Source organism: Giraffa tippelskirchi, chromosome 13, assembly GCF_054371585.1.
Source record: "Giraffa tippelskirchi isolate mGirTip1 chromosome 13, T2T-mGirTip1v1.2.pri, whole genome shotgun sequence".
In the NCBI taxonomy this organism is placed as follows: Eukaryota; Metazoa; Chordata; class Mammalia; order Artiodactyla; family Giraffidae; genus Giraffa; species Giraffa tippelskirchi.
The window spans coordinates 104,982,922-104,995,655 of NC_137287.1; the positions used below are offsets into that span (position 1 = coordinate 104,982,922).

Here is a 12,734-nt window from a genome sequence, read left to right on the forward strand (position 1 = left end):
GGCGTAACGTAGGACTATTAGCCATTTTTTGAGGCAACACCTTCCATTGATACCTCTGCATGGGTCGTGAAAAGTTAACAGAAGGAACACTGAATGCAAAACGATAACAATCTTGAGGTGCAAGGGGAATGGTATAAAAGCAATTTTTTAAGTCAATAATAATTATATGGGCTCCCCTAGGAATTGCCATTGGAGAAGGCAACCCGGGCTGCAAAGCACCCATGATCTGCATGGCTTTGTTAACCTGACGAAGGTCTTGCAATAAGTGCTATTTTCCAGATTTCTTTTTGATAACAAAAATGGGTGAATTCCAAGGTGAATTAGAAGGTTCTATATGGCCCAAAGTCAACTGTTCTTGTACCAGTTGTTGTGCAGCCAGCATTTTTTTTATAGTTAGGGGCCACTGATCTACCCACACAGGTTCCTCAGTTTTCCAAACAATAGGATCAGCCTGAGTAACAGGACAATCAGTAGTCCCCACTAAAAATATCCTAGCCCCGCTCTTGGTGTTAGCTTTTGAGGCTGAATTGGCGCAATTTTTCCCTGACCATGCTTACCCAGGCCTTGGTGAGGCAAAAGACCCTGATCAAACATTTGTGAACTTATTGCAGTGCTTGGACTGTAAAGAAAGACTCTCATCTTTGACATAACATCCCTTCCCCAAAGATTAACTGGCAATTTAGGTAGTATGTAAGGACGCATCTCGCCTTGATGACCGTCTTGATCTTGCCAATGTAGTAGCTCTGCACTCTGTTTTGGATTGCTGGACTGCCCAATTCCTTGCAAAGTGGAAATAGCTATATGTTTAGGCCATCCGCTGGGCCAATGATGTTCAGCAATAACAGATACGTCAGCTCCAGTATCTAAAATCCCTTTAAAATTTTTCCCATTAATTTTTAGCTCTAATTCAGGCCTGGATTCTTTAATAGCTTGGATCCAATAGGCATCTGAAGACCCAAAGGCAGCAGTGCCACATGTCTTTTGAATTTTACGCCCTGTGATTTTAAGAGGGAGGAGAACAGGTTGTGCAATTCTTTGTCCTGAATGAATAGTACTAATAGTACGAGGTGATTCTGCCATAATTTTAATTTTTCCATGATAATCTGAATCTATAACACTTGGAGCGACACTAAGGCCCTTTAAAGTGGTACTACTTCTCCCTAACAGTAAGCCTACTGTCCTTTCAGGCAATGGCCCAAACACTCTAGTAGCAATAGTCTGAATTCCCATCTCAGGGGTCAATACTGTGTAGGAGGAGGCACACAAGTCCAATCCGGCGCTCCCTGAGGTGGCTCTAAACAGGTCTGAGACCCGCTTTCGACTGGAGAAGTCTGCTGAATTGCCCCATAACATTGTTTTGGGGCCAGGGGCTGGCCCTTCACCCAGTTTCCCTGCAAGGGGGGTAATGGATTGCCCTGTGAATCTGTTTTTGACCTACAGTCTTTCATCCAATGTCTTCCTCTCTTACATCTAGGGCATATATTCGGGGCTGTACCTCCTGTCCCCTTATTAGTCTTCTGAGGACATACTGCAGCTCGATGTCCTGCTTGGCTGCAGGCATAACAAACAGCATTGGACGAATTTTTCATCATCTCTTTCTTGCGCTGCTGCTGAAATAATACCTCTTTTAAGCTTTTCCCTTGCAAAGCAGCTGTAATAGCAATTCCCTGCATATAAGATGGACCAATATCAGCACAAATACGAATATAATCAGACAAAGCCCCCTTCTTTTTATATGGCCGCAAAGCAGCCTGACAGGCAGAGTTAGCATTTTCATAAGCCAATTGCTTAGTTAAAATCATACCTGCTTGATCATCAGACATTTTTCCCACAGCCTCTAAAAGCCGGGCAACAAAATCTTGATAGGGCTCGTCAGGCCCCTGCCGTATCTTTGCAAGATCTTCTGATCTATTAGAGGGACATGGCAATTTCTTCCAAGCCTGTCGTGCGGCGTTGGAAATTTGAGGATATGCTCCTGGCTGATAATTCAGCTGTGCATTGGTAGCCTGAAATGCACCTTCCCCTACCAACATTTCATAAGTTGTATGAATCCCTTGTCTTTGATTGATTTCAGCTATATTGTGACATTGTTCTGCAAATTTTGATTTCCACAATAAATAATTACCGCCCGAAAGACATGCACGAGCGATTTGTTTCCAGTCATTAGGAGGCAGATTTAAGGCCCCTAAATTCTCAATCATAGCCTGTGTAAAAGGTGCAGTAGCCCCATATTGTGCACAGGCGACTTTAAGTTCTTTTAACTGTTTAAAGGGAAGAGGATCATAATATCGCTGACCAGCATTTTCTAGTACTGGAAATAGAACTGGGAAGCCAGAAACATTTTCCCCATCCTTATATGCCTGGTGAATGGCCTGCTGTAATGGGGAAAAAACTTGAACTTGCACCGTGGCCTGAGCGGGAGGAGGATCTAACCCAGCAATAATAGAAGCGGCATAAGTGGGTGGTGCAGCAGGTATCACAATTTTTTGAGGAGGTGGTTCTTTTAATGTAAGACGCTCCATAGGAGCACAACAGGACTGTTGCACCATCTTATTAGCAGCAGGAGATGACTCTTCAGCCAACAGATCCCAATCATCCTGGTGATATTCAGCTGCTTGCTCATCTAAATCTTCCTCATCAGAAGGAGACAGCCCATCCTCCTTTTTTACAAGATGGGACAAAGTGACCAATTTGTCTTGACCCTCTGGAGCAGCAGAAATCTGCTCTTCATCAACCATTTGATTAATTTTAGAACTTTCTTCATGACTAAAATCAAGGCAATCACGAATTAAAGTCCACAATGAGAAAGTTTCTACTGGAACTTTAGAAGGGCCATAGAGTGTATAATGTGTTTGAATCTGCTTACCAATTTTTTTCCAAATCTCTAAACTCAAGTTCCTTCTTCAGGGAACCATGGACAGACTTCCTCAACAAACTGCAAGAATGTGCGTAATTTAGGCTTAGATACTTTGACCCCTCGGTCTCTTAACATTACATATAACATATGAACAAACACTTGACGACTATGATCTTGCCCCATTTTTTACTCTCAACTATAAACCTGCCTGCCCCTACCTTATTTTTCTTTTTTCTTCAAGCCTGATAGGCGTATTTGTGCGCACCTCCGGGCAGGGCCGAGAATCTCCTAAACGTCGATGCCCCATGTTGGGCGCCACTTTGTCGGAGCCAGCCGATGAGTCAACGTAGGCACGGACGCGGGATTCTTCGGCTTAGAAAGAAACAGACACAGACACAGAGAGACACAGACACAGACACAGCGGGGCGTTGAGAGGATCACTGCAACCTGTAATGCCAGTGATGCCTGTTTATTTTTACACACAGAATTTTATACCCTTATACCATCATCAAAAATCACCTAAGTAACATGCATCAGAAATCTCCTAAGTAACATAAAGCTATCAATCAAGATCCCATGATTATCTTATGATTCTGTATCTCAAAACTCAGGTATCACCTAGGAAACACAAAGCCATCAATTAAGATCTCATGACTCTGTATCTCAGGACTCAGGTCATAAAAGCCATCTGTCCTGCGTCAGATGCGCTCTAGAAGGCTGCAAGAAGTTTCCCTAATAAACAACAAGAGGTGGCGGGACAGAGAACTATGTCTGGACTTGACCCTTGAGTTAACAAAGGCAGCCCCAGCTCTCAAAGCAGAGCCTGCTTGCCAGGTTGCCCTGGAATTAACCCTTGAGTTAACAAGGCAGTTCTTCAAGGCACGTCCTGCTCACAGGTTGCCCCCGGCAGTTCCCCTCATTGGCAGGTGGATTCTTAACCTCTAGACCACCAGGAAAATCCCATGGGAGAGAGATCATGATTCTTGGCCCCTCCATGGTTCCCCTCTCTCTCCCAAGCACACCCCAACTCTTCCTTGTGACCCAAGTATACTTCTTTGAAACTATATCACACCTTGTAATTAAATAATCTTTTAAAAGATTTAATGTCTGTTTGCACCCCCTCCACCAACTTCAAGGGAAAGGACCACTCTATTCCCAGAGCTATTATAGAACTTCAGTTCAAGTCAGTTCAGTTGCTCAGTCGTGTCTGACTCTTTGTGACCCCATGAACTGCAGCAGGCCAGGCCTCCCTGTCCATCACCAACTCTGGGAGTTTACTCAAACTCATGTCCATTGAGTCAGTGATGGCATCCAACCATCTCATCCTTTGTCGTCCCCTTCTCCTTCCGCCTTCAATCTTTCCCAGCATCAGGGTCTTTTCCAATGAGTCAGTTCTTCGCATCAGGCGGCCAAAGTATTGGAGAACTTGGTACATATTAAGTCCCCAAGGAGGGGCTCATGGAACATAAAGGAAGATGAGAGAGAGGTCTGTGTGTGATGGGGGAACCAAAGGAGGCAGGAGGATCCCTGGGAGACCAGGATGGGTTTTCTATGAGGTTGGGCTGGAAGGGTTGCTGAGGTGGGTATTGGGGGTTTATATTACAGAAATGGGACCCTCCAGAGGCAGGGATGGAGGCCCATGTGAAGAAATGGAGGTTTTCAAAAAGTGGAAGGGGGGGATATGTATCAGCCAAGGGGAATCTCTGAGATGATGGGAGATTAAGACTAGGCAGAGAGGAGATTTATGTGGGGAGAGGCCAGTGTCTCCCAATACGTAGAGATGGTGGTTAGTGTGAGAGGGGGAATGAGAAGCCTCTGACAAGGGACGGGACTCCATGTTGCACAGTTGGGAAGTAGTCCTGTATTAGGTGGAGGTGGGGATCCTTGCAACCAAGTTGGGTGGTCCAGTTGGGATAGGAATAGAGGTTGGTGTTGCAAAGGTGGGGATACCGTGTACTATGGAAGTGTTCGGTCCATGTTGCAGAGTTGTGAGGTGTCACGCAGTGGGACAGAGGTCTGTGTCACGAGACCTGGGGGTCAGTCCAGTGGGGGTGGGGGTGGGGCAGGGGTCCAGAAAACAAGGTTTGGTGGTGCCTCTCTGCGGCAGCGATGGGATGGGGGGGATCAAGTGAGACCGGGATAGGAGTTCATGTGAGCCGCTGGCAGGGTCATCAAGGCGGGGCTGGGAGAGTCCTGGTATCCTGGGGGTCCCACGAGTCATTCCCGGCTTTCCGGGATGGTGAGGGGGGTCGGCTGCGGCTCCCGGGCGCCCCCTGGCGGATCCGATCCCGCCGCCGCCGCTCCCACAATGCTTGCGTAGCCCGGCTTCGGGCTTCAGCGGCGGCGGCGGCTCCAAAATGGCGCAGACTATCTTCGAGGCCCTGGAGGGTGAGCGGCGGCGGGGCCGGGGGAGGCGGCTGTTCTGCATTGTGCCCCCTCCCGCCGCGAACCCGCCGCGCCGGGCCCAGGGCGCGTGGCGGCCGCGGGGCGGAGGGCACCGGGACCGGAACAGCCGCGGAGCGGGAGGGGCACGGACGGGAACAGCCGCAGGAGCCGAGGCCCGGCGGGGGTGGGGGACCGAGGGGCCTGAACAGCCGCGGAGTTGAGGCTCAGTGGGGGGGGGGGCGTCTCGGGAATGGAACAGCCGCGGGAGCCGAGGCCCGGCGGGGTGGGGGGCCACGGGCAAGAACAGCGGGAGAGGGAAGGCCCCGGGGGGGAAGCACCGAGGCCGGAACAGCCGGGGAGGGCTGGCGCCGCGGGGAGGGGCGTCCCGAACCGGAACAGCTGCAGCCGCCAGGGCCCTGGGCCGGGGTGCGCGCTGGGCGCGGGGAGCAGTGTCCTGGAGGGAACAGCCGGGGTTGGGTTGCAACCAGGCCTGGAACTGCGGGGTGAGCTAGGCTGCCCCGCGGATGCGAGGCCTGGGAAGGGCTGCACCCAGTGGGGACATGGTGGGGATTCTCCAGGCAAGAATACTGGAGTGCGTTGCTAATACCCTTCTCCAGGGAATCTTCCCCACCCAGGGATCTAATCTGGGTCGTCCACATTGTGGGCAGATTCTTTACCGACTGAGCCATTAGGGAAGCCCCGGAAGAACTTGCGTTGAGCACCAACTGTGTGCTTTGTGCTTTGGCATAGTGTCTCTAATTCAGACCAGGGAAGGATTGATTCCACCCAAAACCAGCAAACACTAAGTGCCTACTTTGTGTACCCTTCTGGGGTGCAGGATCTTAAAAACCCAGATCAAGAAAGGATGGGTGCCAACGGTGTGGTTGGCCGGGCTACCGAGTTCCCAGACCCAAACCAGCAAACACTGGGCACCTGCTGGTTATCCTGTGCTCTGTCAGATCCTAGTACGTGAATGGCCCTCAGGCTCTGGGAATTGTGAGCGTTGGAGCCAGCCAAAGGCAGAGGTCTCAGGCTGTAAAGAATACGCTTGCAATGCGGGAGACCCGGCTTCAACCCCTAGACTCGGAAGATCCCCTGGAGGACGACATGGCAACGCACTCCTGCAATGCGGGAGACCCGGCTTCAACCCCTAGACTCGGAAGATCCCCTGGAGGACGACATGGCAACGCACTCCGGTATTCTTGCCTGGAGACTCCCCATAGAGAGAGGAGCCTGGAGGGCTACAATCATGGGGTCTCAAAGAGTCAGACACGACTGAGCCACTCCACATAGCACAAAGGTAGAGGGCCTCCATGTGCACTTGCTGGGAGCTGGAAAGGGAGTCTTCGAGAACTCAGAGTCGGGGCACAGAGTTGATGCAGGGGCGATATAGACCCAAGAATGCTCTTAGAGCAATGAGATGAACACACACATAATCAGAGTGCAAACTGAAAGTAGGCTGGACTCGGTGGTGTGTGGCTGAGGCTTTGAGCCCTACAACTCCTCAGGAAGTCTCAGTCACGTGTCTTTTAACTTTTGGAGGATCAGAATTCTTTCCCAGAAACCTCCCTAAAGGTTAAGTTTTAGGAATACTCATTGGTGAGGGACCCAGAAATTATATAATTATAGAAAAGGTAAGCAGTAAAAGAGGACAACCTCAGCTGGCCTTCAGTGCTGTGATGGGAGGGCCAAGTCAGTGGATGAGAGGCCAATAGGATGAGGTGAAGTCTACTTCCTCTCTGGATTCATGGACTCCCTCAGTGTTTGAATTTTCACTACAAGAATGTGTGTATTTGTGTGTGTGTGTTTTTTTTTTTAATAATTTTGCTTTTGCGTTTGTTATTTATTACTTTATTTTTGTGCTGAGTCTTTGTTGCTACACAGGCTTTCTCTCGTTGCAGCAAGCAAGGGCTACTCTAGTTGTGGTGCCCATGCTTCTCATTGCAGTGGCTTCTCTTGTTGCAGAGCACAGGCTCTAGGGTGTTCAGGCTTCAGTAGTTGCAGCTCTAGGGCTCAGTAGCTGTGGCTTACCAACTTAGCTGCTCCAGAGCATATGGAATCTTCCCAGACCAGGGGTTGAACCTGTGTCCCCTGCATTGGAAGGTGGATTCTTAACCACTGGACCACCAGGGAAGTCCTGTTTGTGCCTGTGTACCGAGTAATGAAGAAAGTAAAGGAAAAATCAGTTCCTTGGACTGTGTGATTGTGCTGGGGTTGGAGAAGGGTAGCAGAACTGTGGGGATCCAGAGGTGACCCAGGCAGTGGGAACTGCATTTCCAAAAAGCCTTGGGGTAGGAGAGGTCTGGGGTTCACAGAAATTCATGTGAGCAGCTAGAGATGATGCTTCTGAACTTTATCTTGGCATCAGTGTGGAGCTAAGAAGGGGTTTTCAGGAGGGGGGCTGCGCAAGCTAATGTATGTTTTCTGAAGTTCACCCTGGCTGTGCTGAGAACAGACAGGAGGGGCCAGAGTGGCAGCAGGGAGCTGAGATCACTGCGGCTGTCCTGCTGAGAACTGATGGTGGCCTGGGCCCCGGGGACAGCAGTGGGGATGGAGAGAAAGTGGATCTGAGAGATCTTTGGGAGACAGAATAGGCTAGACTTCCTGAAGGGCTAGAAATCAAGGTGGGAAGGGAGATAGGTTAAGGAAAGAATCAGGAGTTGTCCCAGGGGCTTTGACAGGGCGGACAGTGGTACCCTATTTTTACCGATGAGGATTACTAGGAGAGGAACAGACTTATGGGTGAGGAACCACGCATTTAGTTTGAGTTTTAGATTTATTGTTCTTCAGTTGCTAAGTTGTGTCCGACTCTTCGCAACCCCATGGACTGCAGCACGCCAGGCTTCCGTTTCCTTCAGTATCTTCTGAAGTTTGCTCAAACTCATGTCTATTAAGTCGGTAATTCCATCCAACTAGCTCATCCTCTGTTGCCCTCTTCCTCTCCTGCCCTCAGTCTTTCCCAGCGTCAGGGTCTTTTCTAATCAAATGGCTCTTCGCATCAAATGGCCATAGTATTGGAGCTTCAGCTTCAGCATCAGTCCTTCCAATGAATATTCAGGGTTGATTTCCTTTAGGATTGACTCATTTGATCTCCTTGCTGTCCAGGGGACTCGCAAGAGTCTTCTCCAGCACCACAGTTTGAAAGCATGAGTTATAGAGGCATAGATAGGCAGCAATTTTCTTCAAGCACTTAATTTTTTTAAGGGCACTTTTAGGTTTACACAGTTGAGAGGAAGATGCAGAGACTTCCTTTGATCTTAAACATTCATAACCCCCCCTTTAATCAACATAACTCACCAGAGTGGTACAGTTGTTACCAAGAGTGAACCTGCACTGATGCATCATAAGCACTCAAAGTCCATCATTTATTTTTTTTTTTAAACTTATTCATTTATTTTTGGTTCTGCTGGGTCTTCATTGCTGCACGTGGGCTCTCTCTCATTGCAGCGAGTGGGGCTACTCTTTGTTGTGGTGCACAGACTTCTTATCGTGTTGGCTTCTCTTGTTGCCAGCACAGGCTCTAGGCGCTCAGGCTTCAGTAGTTGTGGCTTGTGGCCTCTAGAGCTCGGACTCAGTAGTTGTAGCCCACAGGCTTAGTTTCCCCTTGGCGTGTGGAATCTTCCCAGACCAGGGATTGAACCCATGTCCCCTACATTGGCAAGCAGATTCTTATCCACTGGACCACCAGGGAAGTCCCCATCATTTAACTTAAGTTTCACTCTTCGTTGTACATTCTACTGCACAACTGTATAATGACATATATCCACCATTATTAGCGTATAGAATATTTTCACTGCGCTAAAAATTCTCTGTGTTCTGCCTGTTCATTCCTCCCCACCCCCCACCCCCTGGCAACCACTGATCTTTTTATTGTCTCCACAATTTTGACAGGCAGTATTTTTCATTTCATTTATTTAATTTTGGCTACACAGATCTTCATTGCAATGTGTGGGCTTCTCTAATTGCAGCCTGTGGGATCTTAGTTCCCCAACCAGGGATTGAACCCACATCCCCTGCATTGGAAGGCAGATTCTTAACCTCCGGTCCACCAGAGAAGTCCCAGGCAGTATTTTTTTAAATTAAACTTTTTATTTTGAAATCCTTTTGTTTCTGTAGCTTCACGTGCAGATGTAGAAATAATACCGGGAGATTCTGTTTATCCTTTACCTAGTTTCCCCCAATGTAACATCCTGTAAAGCTATCCTATAATATTACAACCAGTGGCTCTACAGAACCATCCTTTCACTGCAAGATGTTGCTCTTTTTATAGCCACATCCACCTTTTCCCCTGCTCCCCATCCCCCATGTCTGGCACTCTGATCTGTTGTTCTCTGTTCTCCATTTCTTTCTTTTTTAAATTGGGGGAACATTGCTTTACAGTGTTGTGTTCATTTCTGCCGTGTGACAACACAAATCAGCCATGATTATACATATATCTCCGTTTCTAAAATACTATCATTTCAAGAATATCATGTAATTAAAATCATAAAGTATATAACCTCTGAGAATGGCTTTTTTCACACATTGTAACTCCCTGGGATTCATCCAAGTTGTTGCTTATATCAATAGTTTGCCCCTTTTTGTTACTGAGCGGTGCTCCGTGGTGTGGATGAACTAGTTTGTTTAACTGTTCACCCAGTGAAGGACATCTGACTTGTTTCCAGTGTTTTACCATTATGAATAAAACCGCTATAAACGTTCAGGTACAGATTTGCACACAAATACTGGCGTGCAATTTTGCATCATGATAGAAGATTTACTGAAGCTTATTCTGGGGGGGATGGACCCCAGAATGGTTTGACACTCCAGATAATAGGGAGAACTAGGTGAGGGTGAGTGAGGATTCTCAGGAGATTGGAAGAGTGAGAGGCAAGAGAGAGCCAGACAGAAGGAACCCTTCAAAATAGAAATATTTAGGGGACGGACAGGAGAAGAAAGTGAAGGAGGCAGGGAAGTAGCAAGCGGAAAGATGGGAGAAGACCCAGGAAGCTGGCGCCCTGGAGCCTTAGAAGAGAGTGTTTCAAGAAGGAATGTCCAATGCTGCGAGGTGGTCTCTGGTGATTCTGGTGGAATGATGGGGGCTTAAGCCACAGTGGAGTGGGTGGAGGAGGATTGCAAAGTGGGCAGAGAGGATGGAGGGTGTAGACAACTCTCACTGGATGCTTGATGTTGAAGGGAAGAGACGTGAGAACATGGGTTCGAAGGAGGCTATCTAGAGAGACCTGAACGTGTGTAGCTGCTGATGAGAAGGAGAGGTTGTGGGCACAGTGTGAGAGGGTCCAGTTGGTGGAGAGTGGCTTCTGAAGGAGCCAGAGAAGATGCAGAGAAGGCTGGCCTCAGGAGGTGCACAGCCCAGACCGTCACAGGGAAAAGCATGGATTCAGTCTGACCGCAGGATCTAATGGTTTTGAGTTAGGGGCTGGAGTAGGTGTCTAGGTCAGAGATGAGAGGTTGACTGTGAGGACAGAGAGAAAGAGGCAGCCCTCTGGGTTATTTGGGAAGGAGGTAGTGTGCCTTGGGGGCCACTTAGATGTGAGGGAGCCTGTCCTCCAGCTGGTGACACGACTGGACAGTGTACTACTGAGAACCTCAACAGTGACAGCTGATTGGAAAATGTAAATGTAGTCAACTTCTCATGAACTGGCCCCAACCCCTGACTCAAATCCAGATTGCGCTATTTATTGAGGATCTGAAAAAATAAGCACACATTAGAAAACAGGAGAAGCCCAAGTACAAACAGATTTGTGTGGCATTTGTGGGGTGTGGTTGGGAAAGACTCAGTAACATGATTTCCAGAGGGGTTATTGCACTTTGGATTAGATTCATCCACAAGTAAGAGAGAAGCCCAACCTAGCAGTGGCTTAAACAGGCTAGAAGTTTATTTCTCTCTTGTGGGAGTCCAGAATAAGGCACTCTACAGCTGTGACAGTGGCCGTGTTCTACCAGGTCCCCAGAGGCCCAGGATCTGGCCAGTTTTTTGCCCTGCAGTGCCTAGGGCCTGGCCCTTGTCCTCATGATCTGGGATGGCGACTGGACTTCCCACCATCATCTTCTTGTTCTAGGAAGCAGGATGGAGGATCGGACCAAGAAGGAGGTCTCATACTGGGCAGCTTTTAAGAAAACTTCTCCAAAACTTCTATTTGCCAGAACTTACACATTCTCTAGCTGCAAGAGTAGCTGGGAAATGTAATCTTTCTTCTGGGGCCATGTTTCTAGCCCCAAATCTTGGGTTCTGTTACAGTAGAAGCAGGAGAGAATGTATATCAGGGCATGGCCAACTACTTTTGCCATTGGGGCCTTGCAGCGGGTCTGGCTTTTAAGGATGAAGTCACAGCAGGATACTGGGTTCACCTTCCAAAAAGACTGCTTTTCTTTCTTCAGGAATGGACAATCAGACTGTCTTGGCCGTCCAGTCATTGTTGGATGGCCAAGGAGCAGTTCCTGATCCAACAGGCCAGAGTGTCAATGCACCCCCTGCTATCCAGCCACTGGGTGAGTATCTGCTCAGGTTCATCAGCAGGAAGGGTAAGGGGCTTCCTGTGAAAAACAGGTGGAGCTGATGAAGGGGTGTGGGAGTGAACTGCCCACTGTGGTCCCCAGGTTGTCCTCCGGTGTCTGAACCCTCTCCCCTTCCTCCCAGCCTGGATCTTCAGGCTCAGACCTTTCTCTGCTTAGCTCTGAGGCTACTGGTCCTCAATCCCTTAGTAAGTGTGGGGATCATGACAGAGAATGACTAGGAGCCCTGATATTTGTGGCTTTGACCCAAAGTAGTTCCTCAGCCTCCTCTCTATGAGACTAAACATGAGTCTCACCAATTTAACAACGCAGGCTCTTGAGACAAGAAGAGGGCTTTCTTTAGAGCCCTGTGTGAGTCTGTGTGTTCATCTATTCATGCTACAAAGATTTTTGAGTACTTGGGAACCATGCTGGGGACAGAGAGATATGCATCTAGTTTGAATCCTTGCTCCTGAAGTTTGGCTCTGTGACCTTGGGCAAATGAGTTAACCTCTCTGTGCCTCAGTTTCCACATATGTACAGTGAGGACAATAGTCCACCTCATAGTAATCTTGTGAGGGTACTTGGGACTTGGTTTTAGCTGTTGTAAATAAGAAATGCAAGTTTCTTGTAATTTGTACAAGATTAAAGTTTCTCTCTAGTATGAAGTCCCAGTGACTCAGACCCCTTCTTTTGTATGGCTTCTGCTGCTCTCAGCATGGGATCCAAGATGGCTGCTCCAACCTCCTTCTTTCATTTCCACACTCCAGCCAATAGGAAGGGAAGAAAGAAGGAAGTGGATGTCATACCCCTTCCTTTTAAGAGAAAATTGTATAGACAGAATAGTTCTTCTCTTATCCTATTGGTCGGAATTTAGTCCCATGACATGTCTAGCTGCAAAGAAGTCTAGGAAATATGTTCTTTAACTAGATGGCCATGTTTCTCACTAAAATTTGCATTGTTTAAGAAGGGAGAGTGAATATTGAAAACTTTGGCA

At 48.2% G+C, this 12,734-nt stretch overlaps 1 protein-coding gene across 5 annotated transcripts in view; it reads left to right on the forward strand.

Moving 5' to 3' along the window:
* Nucleotides 1–12,734, forward strand: part of ZNF341 (zinc finger protein 341) — a 58,315-nt gene that overhangs the window by 13,232 nt on the left and 32,349 nt on the right. For 4 of the 5 annotated variants that reach the window (XM_081559745.1, XM_081559748.1, XM_081559749.1 and 1 more), the window contains exons 1-2: nucleotides 5,187–5,245; nucleotides 11,624–11,734. In XM_081559745.1, the coding sequence (XP_081415871.1) occupies nucleotides 5,215–5,245; nucleotides 11,624–11,734 (142 nt within the window). In that variant the 5' untranslated portion in view covers nucleotides 5,187–5,214. Of the gene's footprint in view, nucleotides 1–5,186; nucleotides 5,246–11,623; nucleotides 11,735–12,734 lie in introns of those variants that run through there. The other variant, XM_081559747.1, reaches the window with a different exon arrangement.